Here is a 16,134-nt window from a genome sequence, read left to right on the forward strand (position 1 = left end):
TAGGGGAAAAAATGAAAAATTACAGTCCGTTATTGATTTGCTGTACAAAAGAAACTGTTCTGCTTCTCTCTGTTCCATTTTATGTATCGCAGTAATTATAGGCCTCACTAATACAAGATAATCCTTTTCCTTTTTTTAAGTGGTATTACGTCTTTGTTTATTTCTTTCTTTAAATAGAAGATCCTCAGCAACTTTGATGTCTTTTCTTACAACTGTTTGGGTGTCTTTTTTTAACAGTTTGTTAAACACTTTCATATTTTTCTCCTTGGGATGTCAGAGTGTTTAATAGCCCCTAGGCTATTGGTAGTCAAAATCACAATGAGATTGGTATCTGTAACCAAGCAACTGTGTGGAAGAGGAAACAGTCCAGGTCCCATAAAATTCTCTGTTTTGAATATAGTGTTATGTATAGCATAAATCTATTAGATTACAAATGGTTTAACTGCACTCATGAACTGACAACTACGAATCTACCTACAGGTTTATTTTATAAGGTCCTCAGGACTGTTGTTTTCTGAGTGCTTGTAAAGCTTTTTATCACATTTTTTGGACTTAAATCAGAAGTCTTCAATGTGGCTTCAAAATTTCTTGCTATTAAATGTCTTTTACTAAGAATTCTGATTCAATCTGTTGAAATATTCAAAACAGAGAAAAAAATTGAAATACAGCTACATGATGTGCAACATATAGCCTAGCAAGGTAATGGAAATACATGTCATTGTTTGATAGTGTCAACAACAAAAACGCAGCAACCCCAGAGAAAGGGAGAGACTGCCCACCTTTTGGATAGTGAGGATTGCCAGGTAGTTGAAAGCCAATGAAGAACTGCAACAGAGGCAATGGACAAAACGTGTTCCTTTGAGAAAGAGTGCATATGGGGGGCCAGGTGGCATGGAACTCCATAGTATAAGTCAGAAATTGCTGTCAACAAATGTATCCTAACAATGTCGCCTGTAGAGCTGCTATTTAACTCTTTATTTTTTACCTTATCATATTCGTATTTACATTAAGCATAATCTTAATTCTGGATTACTTCTTTTTGTTACAGAGATGACCAGAGGATGCTATTTCCATTTCATGATAACTGTCTAAATTGCTAAAACCAGCTTTGCCATGCATGTGAGGAAAAAACCCATACGTTTAATACATTTCTTTCTTTTTAAAGAGGTCTGTTGAAGGGAGTACTGATGTAAGATGTGGGAGACTCAGAACTGAAACTCTTGCTGTGTATGATTCAGTGGAAAATATAAGTTCATCCTGGTATCGTGAATCGCTTAATACGAACAGAAGGGATGTACCCTTTGTTCCTTTGTATTGAAAACTACTGCACTAAACACCTGACCTTTTTTCTGACTATTGCTTTACCAAGGAACAAAGACACCCAAGGCTCCAAGAAGGTATTTAAGCAGTGATGTCTGTGTTATCATGGCAGCCTCTGGCTGTTGGAACAGCAACAGGCAGGCGAATCAATTCCCCATTGCAGTCTTGATGCGGCCTCCAAGGCTTCCCCTCTCATTAAAGTGAGAGGATTGCTGTTTGTGTATTGGTACTGGAGGGAGGCATGCTCAATTGCTGCCTTTGCTAGCACAGTGACCCCACTTTCATTATCTGAGATGCTGGGCTCATATTGGCCAGCAGCTTTCATAAGCCTACCAGAAGTACTTAATGTTTAATAACTTTGTTGAATTATAATGTAATTGCTTCAGATGCAGCTTTTGTGTAAGATTTCAGTGAATTTAACTACATGGAAGGCTTAAAATGCCTGCATTATTCTGCTATTACAGTCATTGGAACAAAGATAATGGGATGGTTTTTATTTTCCAAAGCCTTTAACTCAAGCTAAGTGGCAGATTTCCTCCAAAATAGCTGGAAAATTTATTCCTTACTAAAGACAAAATGCTTTTACATCTTTTCTTTCTCTACAAAATCCCCCACAGATGTTTTAAAGGAAACACAGAAATAAACTGGAAAGCATGCTATAAATAAGTGTTTGAAAATCAGCTTGGCAGGGCAATGTAGCTGTTGGTTTCTTTTTTTCCCTTTTTACTTTTCATTCAGTAGTTGTGGGGAGTGCATTTCTTTTACCATTGCACTGACAGATGACGTTCGGTGTTGTGTAACACGGTGTCTGCTTTTGCACTCTGCAAAGGTTCACTTTTGTGAAAGGTATCCTCATTTAGCCAACTTAAACATTAATATATGCTGCTGGCGTGAGGCATTACATCTTCCTATAAAAATAGATTACCTCAAATGTAGGTGGTTTGTAAGCCTAGACATAACTATGCAAATGCAATAGGGCTTATATTTGATAGTTACATCAGGAGTCTGTCGCTGCTGTACTGCCATTTCAGTAGAAGTAAAGCTTTTGGCAGGCCTGCAAGTATCTATCCTAGACTTTTGCAAAAACAAGCCCATTTTCAGACAGCTCCTTTTGATTTATTGACCCTTTATGTCACAAATTACTTAGTTCCTAATTATCCCACCTGTTAGCAGTACAAATTCACATGACTTAGTTGATGTAGGTCTATAATGACAGATGGATTCACATAAGTAATAAGTATATTTTTTTCATGTGATAGCCTTACATATATTAAATAGAATTTGTAAACCACTTAGCAGTTTACACTCCTCATCAGACTTGCACTGGCACGAGCTGTGGAAGTTTACCCCTTCCTTTTAGTTACACACACACAAATATACACATATATATGCATGTTGTGAAAAACTAAATAACTAAATTCCCAGTGCTTCATCTATTTGTTTCAAATTCCAGCTCTTCCAAACCAAGTTGAGTGTTATTTGTTCCATTTGGGGGAAATTCTTAGCTTACTACTCTTGCTGTGTGTTGGCAGCTCTCGATTTCAGTTGTGTGTACAGGGTTTCTTACATAAATGCATACCCATATTGCCTGGCAGAAGTTCCGGATAGAAAAATTTATGGTATGCTGCTGTCTTTGAAGAGTGTCAGACAGATTGTTAAGCTTGCCGAGTTGGAAAGCAAAGGAGGGAAAGCCAAATGCCTTTCCTGTTTCTTTCAAGCTGAACTCCTTTCCTAAGCTTTTCTGTTCACAAGAACAACTAGAGATGGGTGTCAGGATTTGAGAAACTATGGAAAAGTTCGTGTTAAGCAAACCTCCCAGACCCCTTTCATGCTGTTCAGCATTCGAACTACATTAGCAGAAGGAAGAAAAAACATCAAAATTACTCTTTCCACATACAGCTTTCTATGAACATAAGTGGTGTGATTTGCTTGTGAAATATTCTGATCTCCCCATATAGTCAGCAGCTGGATCATTGCCCCATATTTCATTCATAGAGCACAGGATGACTCCTCCACATGAAGTACATGTACAGGGGATATCCCCCTTTCACTGTTTTGCTGCCTGGTTTTCTGTGACTGTCTAACATACATTGTAATGTTCACATTTATTACGGGGAGCTTCTCAAAGAACTCAGATATAACTGTAGAATACTAAACCAGATGATTATCAGTTTTCTTTTTCCCCGAAATTAGTATTTTATTACCGTTTCCAAGTGCACCTGAGTGAGCCCATTATTCTCGATATTGTATAAACCAACAATTGAAAGGAAATTATATTGACAGATCCTTATTGAACAAAATTACTCAACAAGAACCATCAAGGAGCCATTGTTCATAGTGAAACTCAAATGCAGTTATTGATACTCCAATAATGAGAAAAGTAACTTCTTTTTTTTTTTTCAGTTAATGCGTTTTTCCCTGCTCTAGATTCCAGCACCTAAACTGCTGTATTTGTTATTAAATGAAAATTGCTATTTCGTTCTCTGTAGCTAACAAATTGATTCTTTTATTGCATACGTGTTTTCTAGTATATCTAAAATGGCTCTTCCGGTTGATTTTTTCCAGCCTAAATGCTATTTCGCTGGCATGTCTAACCTATAAACCCTACAACTAATACATAACGGTGTGCATTTTCTGAGGATAGAAGTCCAATGAATATGGACTTTTCCATTAGGCAGGCGGGAAGTACTTCAGAACCAAAATATTGGGATTGAGCAGTAAGTTACATCAGTAGTGAGATAAACTTTTTTGTGTGTGCTGCTCCATTAGGGTTTAGCTTGAACTAGAACTGGAATTAAGTTCTGAGCATAGTACAGGGCGTGATAAAAGGAGGTCATTCTCCACCCTTGCTAAATAGCAATTTCCATGCTTAGATGGTCATCGTAAACAATTCCAAACATTTTATCCCTGGAAGTTCAGAAGCATTTATTGGCCTATGTGGTCATTTTTACATAATGTACATCACTGTTGCATATTTTTTAAGATCTGACTACAGAAAAGGTGGTAATTTACTGTAAGAAGCATGTGAATTGAAGCAAGTTGCTGTTCATTGCTAACGGGAACAGAAAGGTAGGAAGAGGAGAGCTGGAGGAGCCTGATGGATACACACAGAGATGTGTTTGTAAACAAGCACACATTTGTAGATAACACACAGTTATTCTTTGTTTCAAGATGAAAGGGGAGGGAGGAAACCTGAGCTCCCTTTGTAACGTAGCAGTAAAGCCTTGGATGTGAAAGCAGATCCAGACTGATTTTTTGTGAGGTGGAAGTTGGAGGGAATAGGTAACTTGTATAATGTTTAGGGTTTTTTGGTCTGTTTCAGGTAGGAAGCCAGTGCACCTTTACCAAATACAACTTGCTGAAATAACGTTCCTATGTGTATGAAAAATAATCTGCCTAACTCTAGATTTTACACACTGATATTTAATGAGCCTATTTAGGTGCCTTATAAGGTTGGTGAACACTAGACAGTTCTGGACTGATGCATAGGACCTGTTTGTGATGTCTAGTCATGAAAATTTGACTCCTTCCACTGAAATGCCTTTTTGTTGCTCACGAAAAAATCTAGTTATTGCTAGCTATGTCTGCACAGTTACAGGAGTTGTGTTAAGGGAGATGAATGCTTTCGGTTTTCTTCTTGTGTGTCAATGAGTTTCTATATTTTTCTTATGTTTTCAAGATATATAAAACTCTGCATCTGAAGTTTGCTACTGGATCAATCTTCATTTTAACTCTTTGGGTTTTGTTTATGATCAAATAAGAGTTGAAGGGAGAAGCTTGAGAATGTGTGCCTTCATGTCCTGAGGGTAGAAAACCTGAAAGAGAAATAAGAATAAAAACCCCAAAGAGATCACAAAAATGTCACAAGGTTAGGTCCAGAGCATAATTTGTTTGTTAGAGCCCTGACTCATGATGTTTTGTTTTCTTAATTCTGGATTTAGTAATCCACACATGTTACGAAGCTTCCTTTGTGGATTTTAGACAGCTGAGGAGTATTGATGTGTGGCCTCCAATGCCTCTTGAAATGAGAAATTATGCCTTTCTCATCTGCAGAAAGCAGTAAGACACTCATAAATAATGAGGAAGGAGGTGGTGGCTCATCAGTTTTGTATAGCTCAGGAGTTTAAAGTTTATGTAGACCAAAGGGAAATAGGAGCAAAACATGCACTCAAATAGCAAATGGGAAAAAACGCATAAAGGATGTTCTGAAGTGCAAGACATGTCAGAATCTTACAAAGCTCACCATCAGGCATAGCAATAAAGAATCGCTTTGTTTAGTCTTATCTCTTTAGCTTTAGAAGGGGGTAAGTTTGTGGGGAAACAAAATCAGGACATGGCTTTAGAGTGAAAAAATGCCTGATAATGAGGTAATTTTCTGAGACATGCGAGTTTGGACTTGCAGAAGGTATAGAGCAATGTTCTCTTACATGAACAAGAGAACCGAGTCCAACTTTTGCTGGTTTAAGTGGAAGTGTAAGTACCCTGTGTTTATGTTAACAGATCTATTGACATAATGAGTAGTAAAGATTTCATTATAAGTAAAGACTATAGAAATTAACAAGTAGCAACTATATTCGTTTTGGTGGATTAATCTTACATTAAAAAATCATTAAAGTAGGCTTTGCTGTGTTATTTAAAATGGCAACAGGAGACAACAAGCTGACTATTTTGTCATTAATACGACTCTTCAAAATCTCCTTCTTATTCATCACGCTACCACTCAATTAAATTACACACTCTCAAAATCTTGTGCTGTGGAAAAAGAGAAGGAGAACTAAAAATAAATACAATGTAAGTTTTAATTACAATTCACATCTGACATAGTTCTGCAGTGTTTGTGGTTTTTCTCTTTTGCATTTCTGCTTATTAAAAAAGATGTCAAGCAGATTGATCAGTGCAAAATACAAAATTGCAACATATTCTGAGGTGGCATGGCGTCACCACAGATTGTGCTGATTTTATTAGAATGGCATTGCAGTACAGCTGGGTGGGAAAATTCCAGTGAAAAACTTTCTTAGGGAAGAAAACCCACCTTGGCAAAACCAGTCAGCTTCTTACGACAAGGTAGTAGTTGCATTTAAACAGTTAATAACTCCTGCACCTTCTACAGATTCATCTAAGTTCTGAGTAATTAAATTCATATCCTTTTCCTGCATCATGCCAAGTACCAATACTGCACTTGGGTGTTGAGTCTGGTTTTCCAAGATGGTGGGAGTCTGAAATGGATTTGTCAGAGCCAGAGTTACTCCATATGAAAGGAGGTAAAGCTGCTTTAGCAAATAGCCCACACACATTTCTGAGCTGGGAATATTTACAGTTTCACAGGAAATATGATGAAAACAGTGAATGTGGCTGTGGTATCAGTTTATGTCATGTATAAACACAATTATAATTTCATATTGTTATCTTAGGTATGTAGTAAAGTGATAGATTTGTTACACTAACGTGCTGCAAACGCTAAATGTGATATATATACATAGTGTGTAAAATCCATATTTGGGATTAAGACCTGTTGCCTCAGAACACTGTATCATTCTTATACTTTAAAAGTCTATTTTCTCATAGTATTTCTTACTCCAGCACTACTAGGTATCCAGAACTGCTACAGGAATGATTTGTTTGATTTGGTCATTGCATCCATCTTCAAACTTTTTTTGCTCTATCCTTCCCCAGTTTGAACATGAAGTTCTATGCTCTCCTCCAGCAGCATCCGCAGTTTTTAGCTCCTAGGTGCTCTTGACGTCTGTCTTTTATTCCAAGTCCTCAGCCCAAAATTGCACCTTTTTCAGTGTCCTTTTTCCATGCCTTCTCTTATGTGGACTTTGACTGTAAAAATTAACTCAGCTCTTTCTCAGGTCCTTCTCCAATGCCTGTGCCTGTATCTGTGTGAAAACACTCAGCTGCTCAAGTCTGTAAACTAGAGTCTGGGTGTCCACCTACCTGGTGAGGTGCCCACATGCTGCAGATAGGACTCATCATCAGTCACAGGAGTGTCTTTTGATCCATGCTCTCTTGTTCCCTGGGGCTACATGTGAGCTCTTGCAGGTGCTTATGTGCTTGTGTAGCAGGCTCACTCAGCACTGGCATCACTGTCTCTGTGCTGCAGCCTGTGTCACCCTTCTGAGCCCTGAGTGCTTTCCAGACTTCCATCTGTACTGCTTCCCACTGCTGTATGTCCTTAAACCCATTTCTTCAAGTAAAGATGTCCATGTTTTATACATGTAAGCAACCATAAATATATGAAAATAATTTGATGCCTTCCAGAATTGCATTAGCCTACCCCATGATAAAATAATAGAAGATTACTTCTCTATTTCAGAGACTTCTCTGACCCTCGCCTTTATTCATTCCTGTCCTTGCTTTGAGGATGAAGAATTAATCTTTTTTAATACCATGAGAGCAACAAGGATTTCCATAATTGAAGTAATAGTCTTTTTTCTTTCTTTCTTTGTCTAGAGGCAAACATCACACTAGTTTAGAAATCTCCCAGTATTATTTTTCAAACTTGATTTTGTTGTCCTCTTTAAAGCAAAAGCAGTATTCTCCCTCTGTACAGGGTTCAGCACAGGCCTTAATCTTTTCTGGACTGCTCTTTACAGCTAGAATGAAATAACATCAACTAATGTCATCCATAGCCTTTTGTCTTACCAACAACTTTGTTCAACACAAGTTGGCTGCCACCCTCTGACTCTTCGGTGATTAAGTATCGTAGACTGCAGTCTGATCTGTCCCACTGCATGTCCTTAGGACTGGTGACTTGGTCTCTGAACTGAGATGCCCAGTGTTGTATTACACCTTTGTATGTGCCAGAGTCAGCTGCTCATCTTCACATCTCATCAGCTTCTCCAGAGCCAATTGCTCCCATGCCTTCAACTGTTTGTGCAGAGTCTGTTCACACAATGCGAATGCACGACGGAGTCACTCACGTGCCTCTCCGGGGTACTGATCTAGAGAAGAAAATACAACATTGTGAATTGGTAACCAAACACAGCCTGGTTGGGTATACTATACTGACTAGATGGAGAGGCCCACTTGATTTCCTGAACCTGTTCTTCCTACCACACCTCTGAAATCAAGATGTTTCCTATCTGACTTTTCCTGATGCTTGAGGTACTTTATTTGTAAAATGTTTAGGCATCCTTGTATGAAATTTGCAAACCTATGAGATTATTGGAAAAGAATTGTTTGCCGGGAATAGAACCTGTGTGTTACTGCTTTGATGATAAATGTACCCCCTGCAATCTGCTGTGTAGCAGATTTTTGCTATACCTTCAAGCAACTGAATAGTTGAGGTATTTTTGATCTACAGGTACTCTAAAGACAAATACTGTGCTGACTGGAAGTCTCGCTGTGTTGCCTGTCACAATCCGCCTATGAATACATAAATATCTTCAGTGATACATCAAACTTGCAGCCAAAATAGGATGGCTTTTATGAAGTGCTGACACAATAAAAGGTTATTTGATAAGTTAATGCTAGGATCCAGATTTAATCTTTTTGCTCCAGATAATCAAATGGTGAAGCTGGGTTAATTTTTGTGGTGTCTTGACACAATCTTGCATCAAGTTCATTTGAGATTTAGGTAGGATGGCAAGTGATGCAGACTGAGTCTGTGGGAAGCAATCAGCCTAAGTGAGTGAATTTATAGTTCACCAAAATTCCTGAATACATAATGATCTCCAGTATACAGCAACCTGTTTGAAGGTAGATGCTACTTATTTTGGTGTGTTTAGCAGATCATGCTACTCCTGTGCTATCGTGTAGAAGAGCTGGTTTCCTGTTAAGGCTTATCATTTCAAGTGGTTGAAGGAACACATCAAGCAGTTTAGGAACTCATTAATATTATCCAGTGAAAAACACTGAAATCTCTTTCCTAAATCCACAGAAAAATTAGTACAGATACATTTAATAGTTACTTTAGCCTAGAAGCTCATACCGTTGTTCTGAGCAAAATGAAGTACAGTTTGTTGGGGTTTTTTTGGAGAGGCGAATATTTTGTGAGAGCAAGAATTAAAAATTGCTTTTACAAAGAAAATGTGAAAATAATTTGTGTTGAAGGATATGAATCTAAGGAGCATGAAAGATACAATGAGAGCCTATGTACCTCAAAAAACCCTTACAAAATAGCTTCCAGAAAGTGTAGGGTACCAAAGGATTACTAACAGGAAACTAGGGGCGCTGTTTTGAAGCTCAACAGCTCCATTTGTCATTCCCTTCAAATGCAGATCTTCCACAAAGGGCTTGTTGATTTACCCAGAAGGATTTATTACAAGATGCTGTTGTCTGCTACAATTTAGACATTACTACTTGCTTGAGAGTGTTCCGCACATAGTAAGATCCTGTAGCATCAGGCTACTGTTTGTTTACTTCTCTAGATTATAGAATATTCCTTTCACATGGAGATGTCAGCCCCTTGACAGTAAGAAAATGGTAAAGGTAAAGGAATCTAGGACATTCATGTGCTCGAAACTAAAGAGGTTAGGCTATACAATGTCATCATTAGCAAGCTGAACAAAGAAAACATCAATTTTTAAAATGCTGTGATGTCTAAGAGCTTAAAACTGATGTATTGTTTAAGCTTATAATGCAAAACCAGAGTATAACCGATGGGTGCAGATGAATATAAATTGATTTGGTGGCAGATGTAGATCTGCAGCTGAGATCAGGCATTCAATTAAACAAAAAGAAGCTGGTAATTCTTCTTACTTGAGAAGGGCAATACAAAGATGTTAAGGCATCTGAGAATTTTCACAGAGAAAAAGAATGTACTACTGTGCCAGCGTTATGAAGCACGTTGTATTCACTGAGGACCTAAACGTCAGGGTGAATACAGAAAGAAGCCCAAACTTTATTAGAAGAAATGAAAGATTATTGTGAGGAACTCCAGAAAAACTAGACTAAGCTACGTGAATGAGCATCACCAGGGTGCCTGGAACTCCAAGTCCACATTTTGGGACAGAGAAATGGCTCATTCGCTCTTTAAAATTCAAGGGTGGCTCTAAGACCTCATGAGAAATAAATACCTGGCTGTGGCTTATTGCATATAGTGGACAGTTTAATAAGCACCTCCTCTGTTAGCCAAGCTGAACAGAAAGTTAGCATGCACAGAAATGGACAGTTGTGCTGGAAGAATCATTGTGCCCTTCCACTCTTTCTCACCATGAATACTGTGTGTTTCTCATCTTCTTTTCCAAACAAAACAGAAACATAATTTGAGATGCACAGAGAAAAAGTAAAGAAAGAGGCTTCCTTTGGATTTGAAACATATTGGAACAGTTAGTGTTGTATCGAGAAAGTGAAATGGGCAGATTGTGGTGTCATAAATTGGCACACTCCTGGTTTCCCACAAACCCCAAAAGAGACAGGCATTCTTGGGAAAGAAAAGGTTGTCATTTTAAGACTCTTCACCTGCTTCCCAATCTTTGTAACATTCTTATTCATTACCTTAGTTTTGCATCTATTGGAATGGTTCCTTTGTAATAGTAACAATTCTAAAAATCTTTTTGCTGCATAGCCTGATTGGGCTTTTTGGTCCTTTCCCATCAAGCAGTTCCAGGGTGGTAGTTTATTCCTGGTGGTAGTTTATTCCAGGAATAATAAGTGAATATTAATAAGTGAATAATAAATAAGTGAAATTAGATGTGGTTAAGTACTCAATTTAAAAGTTTGTCTTCAGATTTGGATATTCTTGTAAGAAATAAATGTACCATGTTATTCTACTTCAGTTTGAATATTATCCCACCTGGAACCATACCGGAAAGCTGTTGAGCAAAACTGTGATTTGAATAACATTGTGTATGTTATGTATGTACAAACATATGAATTCAGAGTTTTGCTGGATTATACTCTCCCAACACACACACCCAATCTAGGAGAGCTTTTTCTGTGGCATGCCCTTCAGTCTGTCTATCTGTAGGCCCCTAGATCATCGAGATGTTTTTCTCAGAGAGGAAAATTGCCGCACAGAGTTTATAATTTCTAGGACACGGTTTATGAATATGGGGGGGTTTGCCTTAACTCAAATATGTTCCAAAATGTTACACACCTATGCAGCAAGTGTTGCTATTTGGAAACAGCAGGCTCTTCTTTGATCCATTGGAAGGGGAAAAACACCAGGGTGAATGATGCACATTCAGCTAATCCAGTACCAAGAAAAGAACAGATAGAAAATATTTCTTAGAGAACAAATAGGGAATTGTGCTGTGATATAAATGAGGATTTTGAAAATACGTAACGTATTCGACTACTGTGAATAATCTGTGTATAACAGCTGGACTTATAAAAGCCCCATAATATATTTATAATCCTAATGTGTTTCTTTGCTGTTTTGCAGGCAGACCAGTAATGATTGTAGTTGAATACATGGAGAATGGATCCCTTGACTCCTTTCTTCGGGTGAGGTGCCATTTTCTGATGACATTTGAATGAGACACCATTCTAGGTTAAGATTTTAAATCATTTATCATAAATTAATTTCTACATAATGTTATTCATGGATTTTTAGCAAAGAATAGAAGCATTTTCCCCAGGGTACCTTTCTAAGGTACAGTTATACATTAGAGCATGGCTGGATAAGAGAAGATTTAAACTTAAGAATATAATTGATTTCTTCTACAAAAGTACTTCCAATGTTTAGAAAAATGTATTTCAAATAGTGGTTTTGTGAAGGGAGAGATAAAGCACAAACACCAAGCATTATGGAAGCAGCTCATTTTGCTCAGTCACCTTCAAAAATACTCTGGTATGATTTTTTTTGGTTGCTGAAGTGTAGAACAGACACAGTAATTCATTTATAATTATTTACGGTTACTTGCATTTAACAAATTGAATCAGAAATCAGTTCATGGGTGAAATGTCCTGGCATTAATTAACCCCCAAAGGTCACTAATAAATAAGAGGGTCTACAGAAAGCATGAATAGTATGTTGCTGCAGTTGTATTTAATTTTCTTTGAAACGTAGAGCAAAAGGATGATCCCCCTTAGTTAAACTAAGTTAAACTTGGCCTACAATAGTCTCTTTGTTAACAGAACGCCTGGAAATGCTCCTGAGGCCCAGTGACATAAGACCCTATGTGGATAATTTGATTGTCAAATTAGTCTTAAAAAGTGAACACCAGCCCTTACTAGCCTTCTGTCTTGCCATTGCCATCTTGCAGAATGGCAAAGCTGGGGTTGTAGGCAAGGTTGGGGCAGCAGGTAGAGGGACCATGGTTTTGTGAACTTGGTTGAAAAGGTGTTCCAAGTGCAAAGGAGAGGTGTTCAACAGGGAGCTGTGAAAATGTTTGCATGAATACAGATGGTGGTGACCCAAGGATGCTTTGGTAGCAGGAAGATGGGACTGCTTAGAGGAAAGCACGAATAAGCAGGAGGGGGAAAAAGCAGCCAACACTTTAGAAAGAAGACCTAAATCAGAGAGAGGGAGAGGAAGTTATACAGAGAGTACACGTTTAACAGCAAGTTAAGAAAAGAGGTAGCCAAAGAGCATCTAGAACAGAGGGTGCTGCCTTGAAAGCACATCAGAGCCATTATCTTCGATATTTCTAGACCTTTTTTTTCCATTCCTTTGGCTTTTGATTATTCCATAGTATTTTTTCTCCAACATTTCATCTTGTCCTCTTCACCGACTGTCCCAAATAATTCTTTACTTTCCTTTGTCAAGACACATGACAGACACATGCTTTTAGAAACACACCAGCACCACAGTTCCTGGTGAGATTTTGCTGATAACTCGAAATCACGTTATTTTTCTGGAGAGTTTGATATCATCAAGCTCGTCTTACAAACTGGGTAGGTTTTAAAAATCACCCCCCTTGCCTTTCTGGCTCATCTCTCTAACCGTCTGCAGCAGATCTGCCACTGATCTGAGTACCTGGGGCTTCCCTGGTCTGTGATTTTTCAGCAGTGTCCCAGGAAGACTTGTCTGGGCCTGAAACCCCACTCTGTGCATGTGTGTGTGCATGTGTGTGTGCGTGTGCATGCAGAATTTTGTAGAAGAGAATAAAAGCAAATACTGAAATAATTCGTGAAAGAGAATTATGTTTCTCTGAATTGCTCTGGTATGATGCCTGTATTCCAATTTTTCTTCACATGCATTTATTCATCAGAATAGTTACGGCTTATGAGGATACCGTAATAGAAACTGACATCAGCAAAATTATGATGTGACTGCGAATCAGTACTTCTCACGTCGCATGAGATATATTTGTAGGCAAAACTGCTTGGGGGGAAATGTGAGCTAATCATTTCTACAGCTGGTTTCCATGTGTATTATTTTCCAGTTTTAATTCATACTTCAGATATGGTTTATTCTTCTGAAATGCTTTTTTAAAGGACTTCAGATAATATTCAGCATCCCAAAGCACTGTAGATATATCATCAGCGTTTCTGTTAACAATTAGCAGAGGAAATGGCTGCAAAGTAACCTATTTAAAAAGAAATACAGCTGCTTCATTAATAATAGTTGTTCCCTGCCGATAGCAGTCTACACTTTTTAAAGCTTTTGTGAAGATACAAAGAAGCAGGAAGGATTGGTTTATCTTTAGTGATCCTAAGAAAGGTGTTCAGTGAATAAAACAATTCTTATGTGGTGAGATTTGGCAGAGCTTATAAGATAGTCTATCTTATTATTTAAAGGAGTCCCTAGTTACACTGTGAAGTGGTTTTACAGAGAGAGGAGGAAGTCAATTTCTCAGCATAAGAAATACTTCTCCACACACTGCAACCTGCAGAAATCCACCAGCACATCCCTCCAACCTGTCCTTCTCCAAAGCATGCAAAAATGGGTCAATCTTTCAATTTCAAAGTGAGTCTCTGTGTTGAACCATGTAGAGGTATTCCAGAAGAAGGTGATCCTGCCCCTCTACTCTGCTCTCATGAGACCTCACTTGGAGTATTGTGTGCAGTTCTGGTGTCCTCAACATAAAAAGGACATGGAACTATTGGACTAGATGATCTTTTGAGGTCCCTTCCAATCTGTAACATACTGTGAACTGTTGGAACAAGTCCAGAGGAGGCCACGAGGATGATCAGGGACTGGAGCACCTCCCGTATGAAGACAGGCTGAGAAAGTTGGGGCTGTTCAGCCTGGAGAAGAGAAGGCTGCGTGGAGACCTCATAGCAGCCTCCCAGTATCTGAAGGGGGCCTACAAGGATGCTGGGGATGGACTATTCATCAAGGACTGTAGTGACAGGACAAGGGGTAACGGGTTCAAACTTAAACAGGGGAAGTTTAGATTGGATATAAGGAGGAAGTTCTTTACTGTGAGGATGGTGAGGCACTGGAATGGGTTGCCCAGGGAGGTTGTGAATGCTCCATCCCTGGCGGTGTTCAAGGCCAGGTTGGATGAGGCCTTGGGTGGCATGGTTTAGTGTGGGGTGTCCCTGCCCATGGCAGGGGGGTTGGAACTGGATGATCTTAAGGTCCTTTCCAACCCTAACTACTCTATGATTCTATGACTCTTCATGGAAGACGTTTGCCATCACCCTCCTCACAGATTTGGTGGAGGATTAGCTTCCATGCCACATGCCAAGTTGTGCCACTGATCATAAGCTCCAGGTAAAACTCCCCTGAATCCCAGGCTACCAGCTTACACTCATCCTTCATCGTATTTAGTGCTGTATTTTGGTTGCAGTTATGTGACCCAAGTCCCCAAACCAGTGCCTTATTTTCTGCTGTTTGTATGAATTAAATAGCAAGCTCAGCTAGATTATGTCTTCTCCACCCCACAAATATCCTAGATACTGGCTGCTAACTTTGAGCTTTTGGGTACAAAATTTGTTATGCATATGCAGTATGAAGATGCTTCAGATATGTTCTTAGTGTAAAGGCATCAGCTAATTAGAACCAATTCTGTAAGATGATGGTAATTAATTACAGTGATTGTGCACCGTCAGACCTCCTAAATTGCTGCAGGTACTTGACACTAACTTTTCCTTGGAAATCATGCTTTTTTTTTTTTGCAGTTGTATAAAACTAATTTCCATAAGATGAAACTCACTTCTCTTTTATTCTCATGTAAGTTAATCATCCTACAGAAGTATACCTGAAATATGCTGTCAATATAATGGTCCTTTGAACAGAAATAGGGTACATGTGACTTAATTTCTGGTGACACTTGGAGGAATTTCTCACCTGTGTCATAGAGATCTTAGCAATCGCTTATTCTGCAGTCATATGAGGAAAATAATAAAACACACACAGAGTTGAAAGAGCAGCTATCTGTATTGCTGGGAAGATGTACTTAGTCATTAGATAGGTCAGTTGCAGTCAGATATGTTTGCTCAGGCTTACAGTACAGCCTATAGAAGATATGACAGGACAACAGAGATGCCTGGTACAATCATGGAGCAGATTCTCCTGGAAACCATGCTAGGACACAAGGTGCTTGGTGACAGCCAGCGTGGCTTCACTAAGGGGAAATCCTACCTGACCAATTTGGTGGCCTTCTATTATGGGGCTGCAGAACTGATGGAGAGGGGCAAAGCAGTTGGTATCACCTACCTGGACTTGTGCAGAGCATTTGACACTGTCCCGCCCGACATCCTTGCTCTGAACTGGAGAGACATTGATTTGATGAATGGACGTTGCAGTCAATGGCAAAATGTCCAAGTGGAGATCAGTAACGAGTGGTGTCCCTCGGGGGCCAGTGTTGGGACTGATCCTGTTCAACATCTTTGTCAAGTGGCATGGACAGTGGGATTGAATGAGCCCTTAGAAAGTTTGCTGACGCTGAGCTGTGTGGTTCAGTTTATACACTGGAGGGAAGGAATGGGATCTAAAGGGATGAGAGGTGGGTAAATGCCAGCCTCATGAAG

General features: G+C 38.9%; 1 protein-coding gene across 1 annotated transcript in view; it reads left to right on the forward strand.

The window, feature by feature from the left end:
• Positions 1 to 16,134, forward strand: part of EPHA6 (EPH receptor A6) — a gene marked incomplete at both ends in the record, with an annotated part of 464,979 nt that overhangs the window by 390,160 nt on the left and 58,685 nt on the right. The window contains one exon of the mRNA XM_080613276.1: positions 11,658 to 11,715. Within this exon, the coding sequence (XP_080469402.1) occupies positions 11,658 to 11,715 (58 nt within the window). The remainder of the gene's footprint in view (positions 1 to 11,657; positions 11,716 to 16,134) is intronic.

The sequence above is a fragment of the Psittacula echo genome (assembly GCF_963264785.1).
Source record: "Psittacula echo genome assembly, chromosome: 3".
NCBI classification, from domain to species: Eukaryota; Metazoa; Chordata; class Aves; order Psittaciformes; family Psittacidae; genus Psittacula; species Psittacula echo.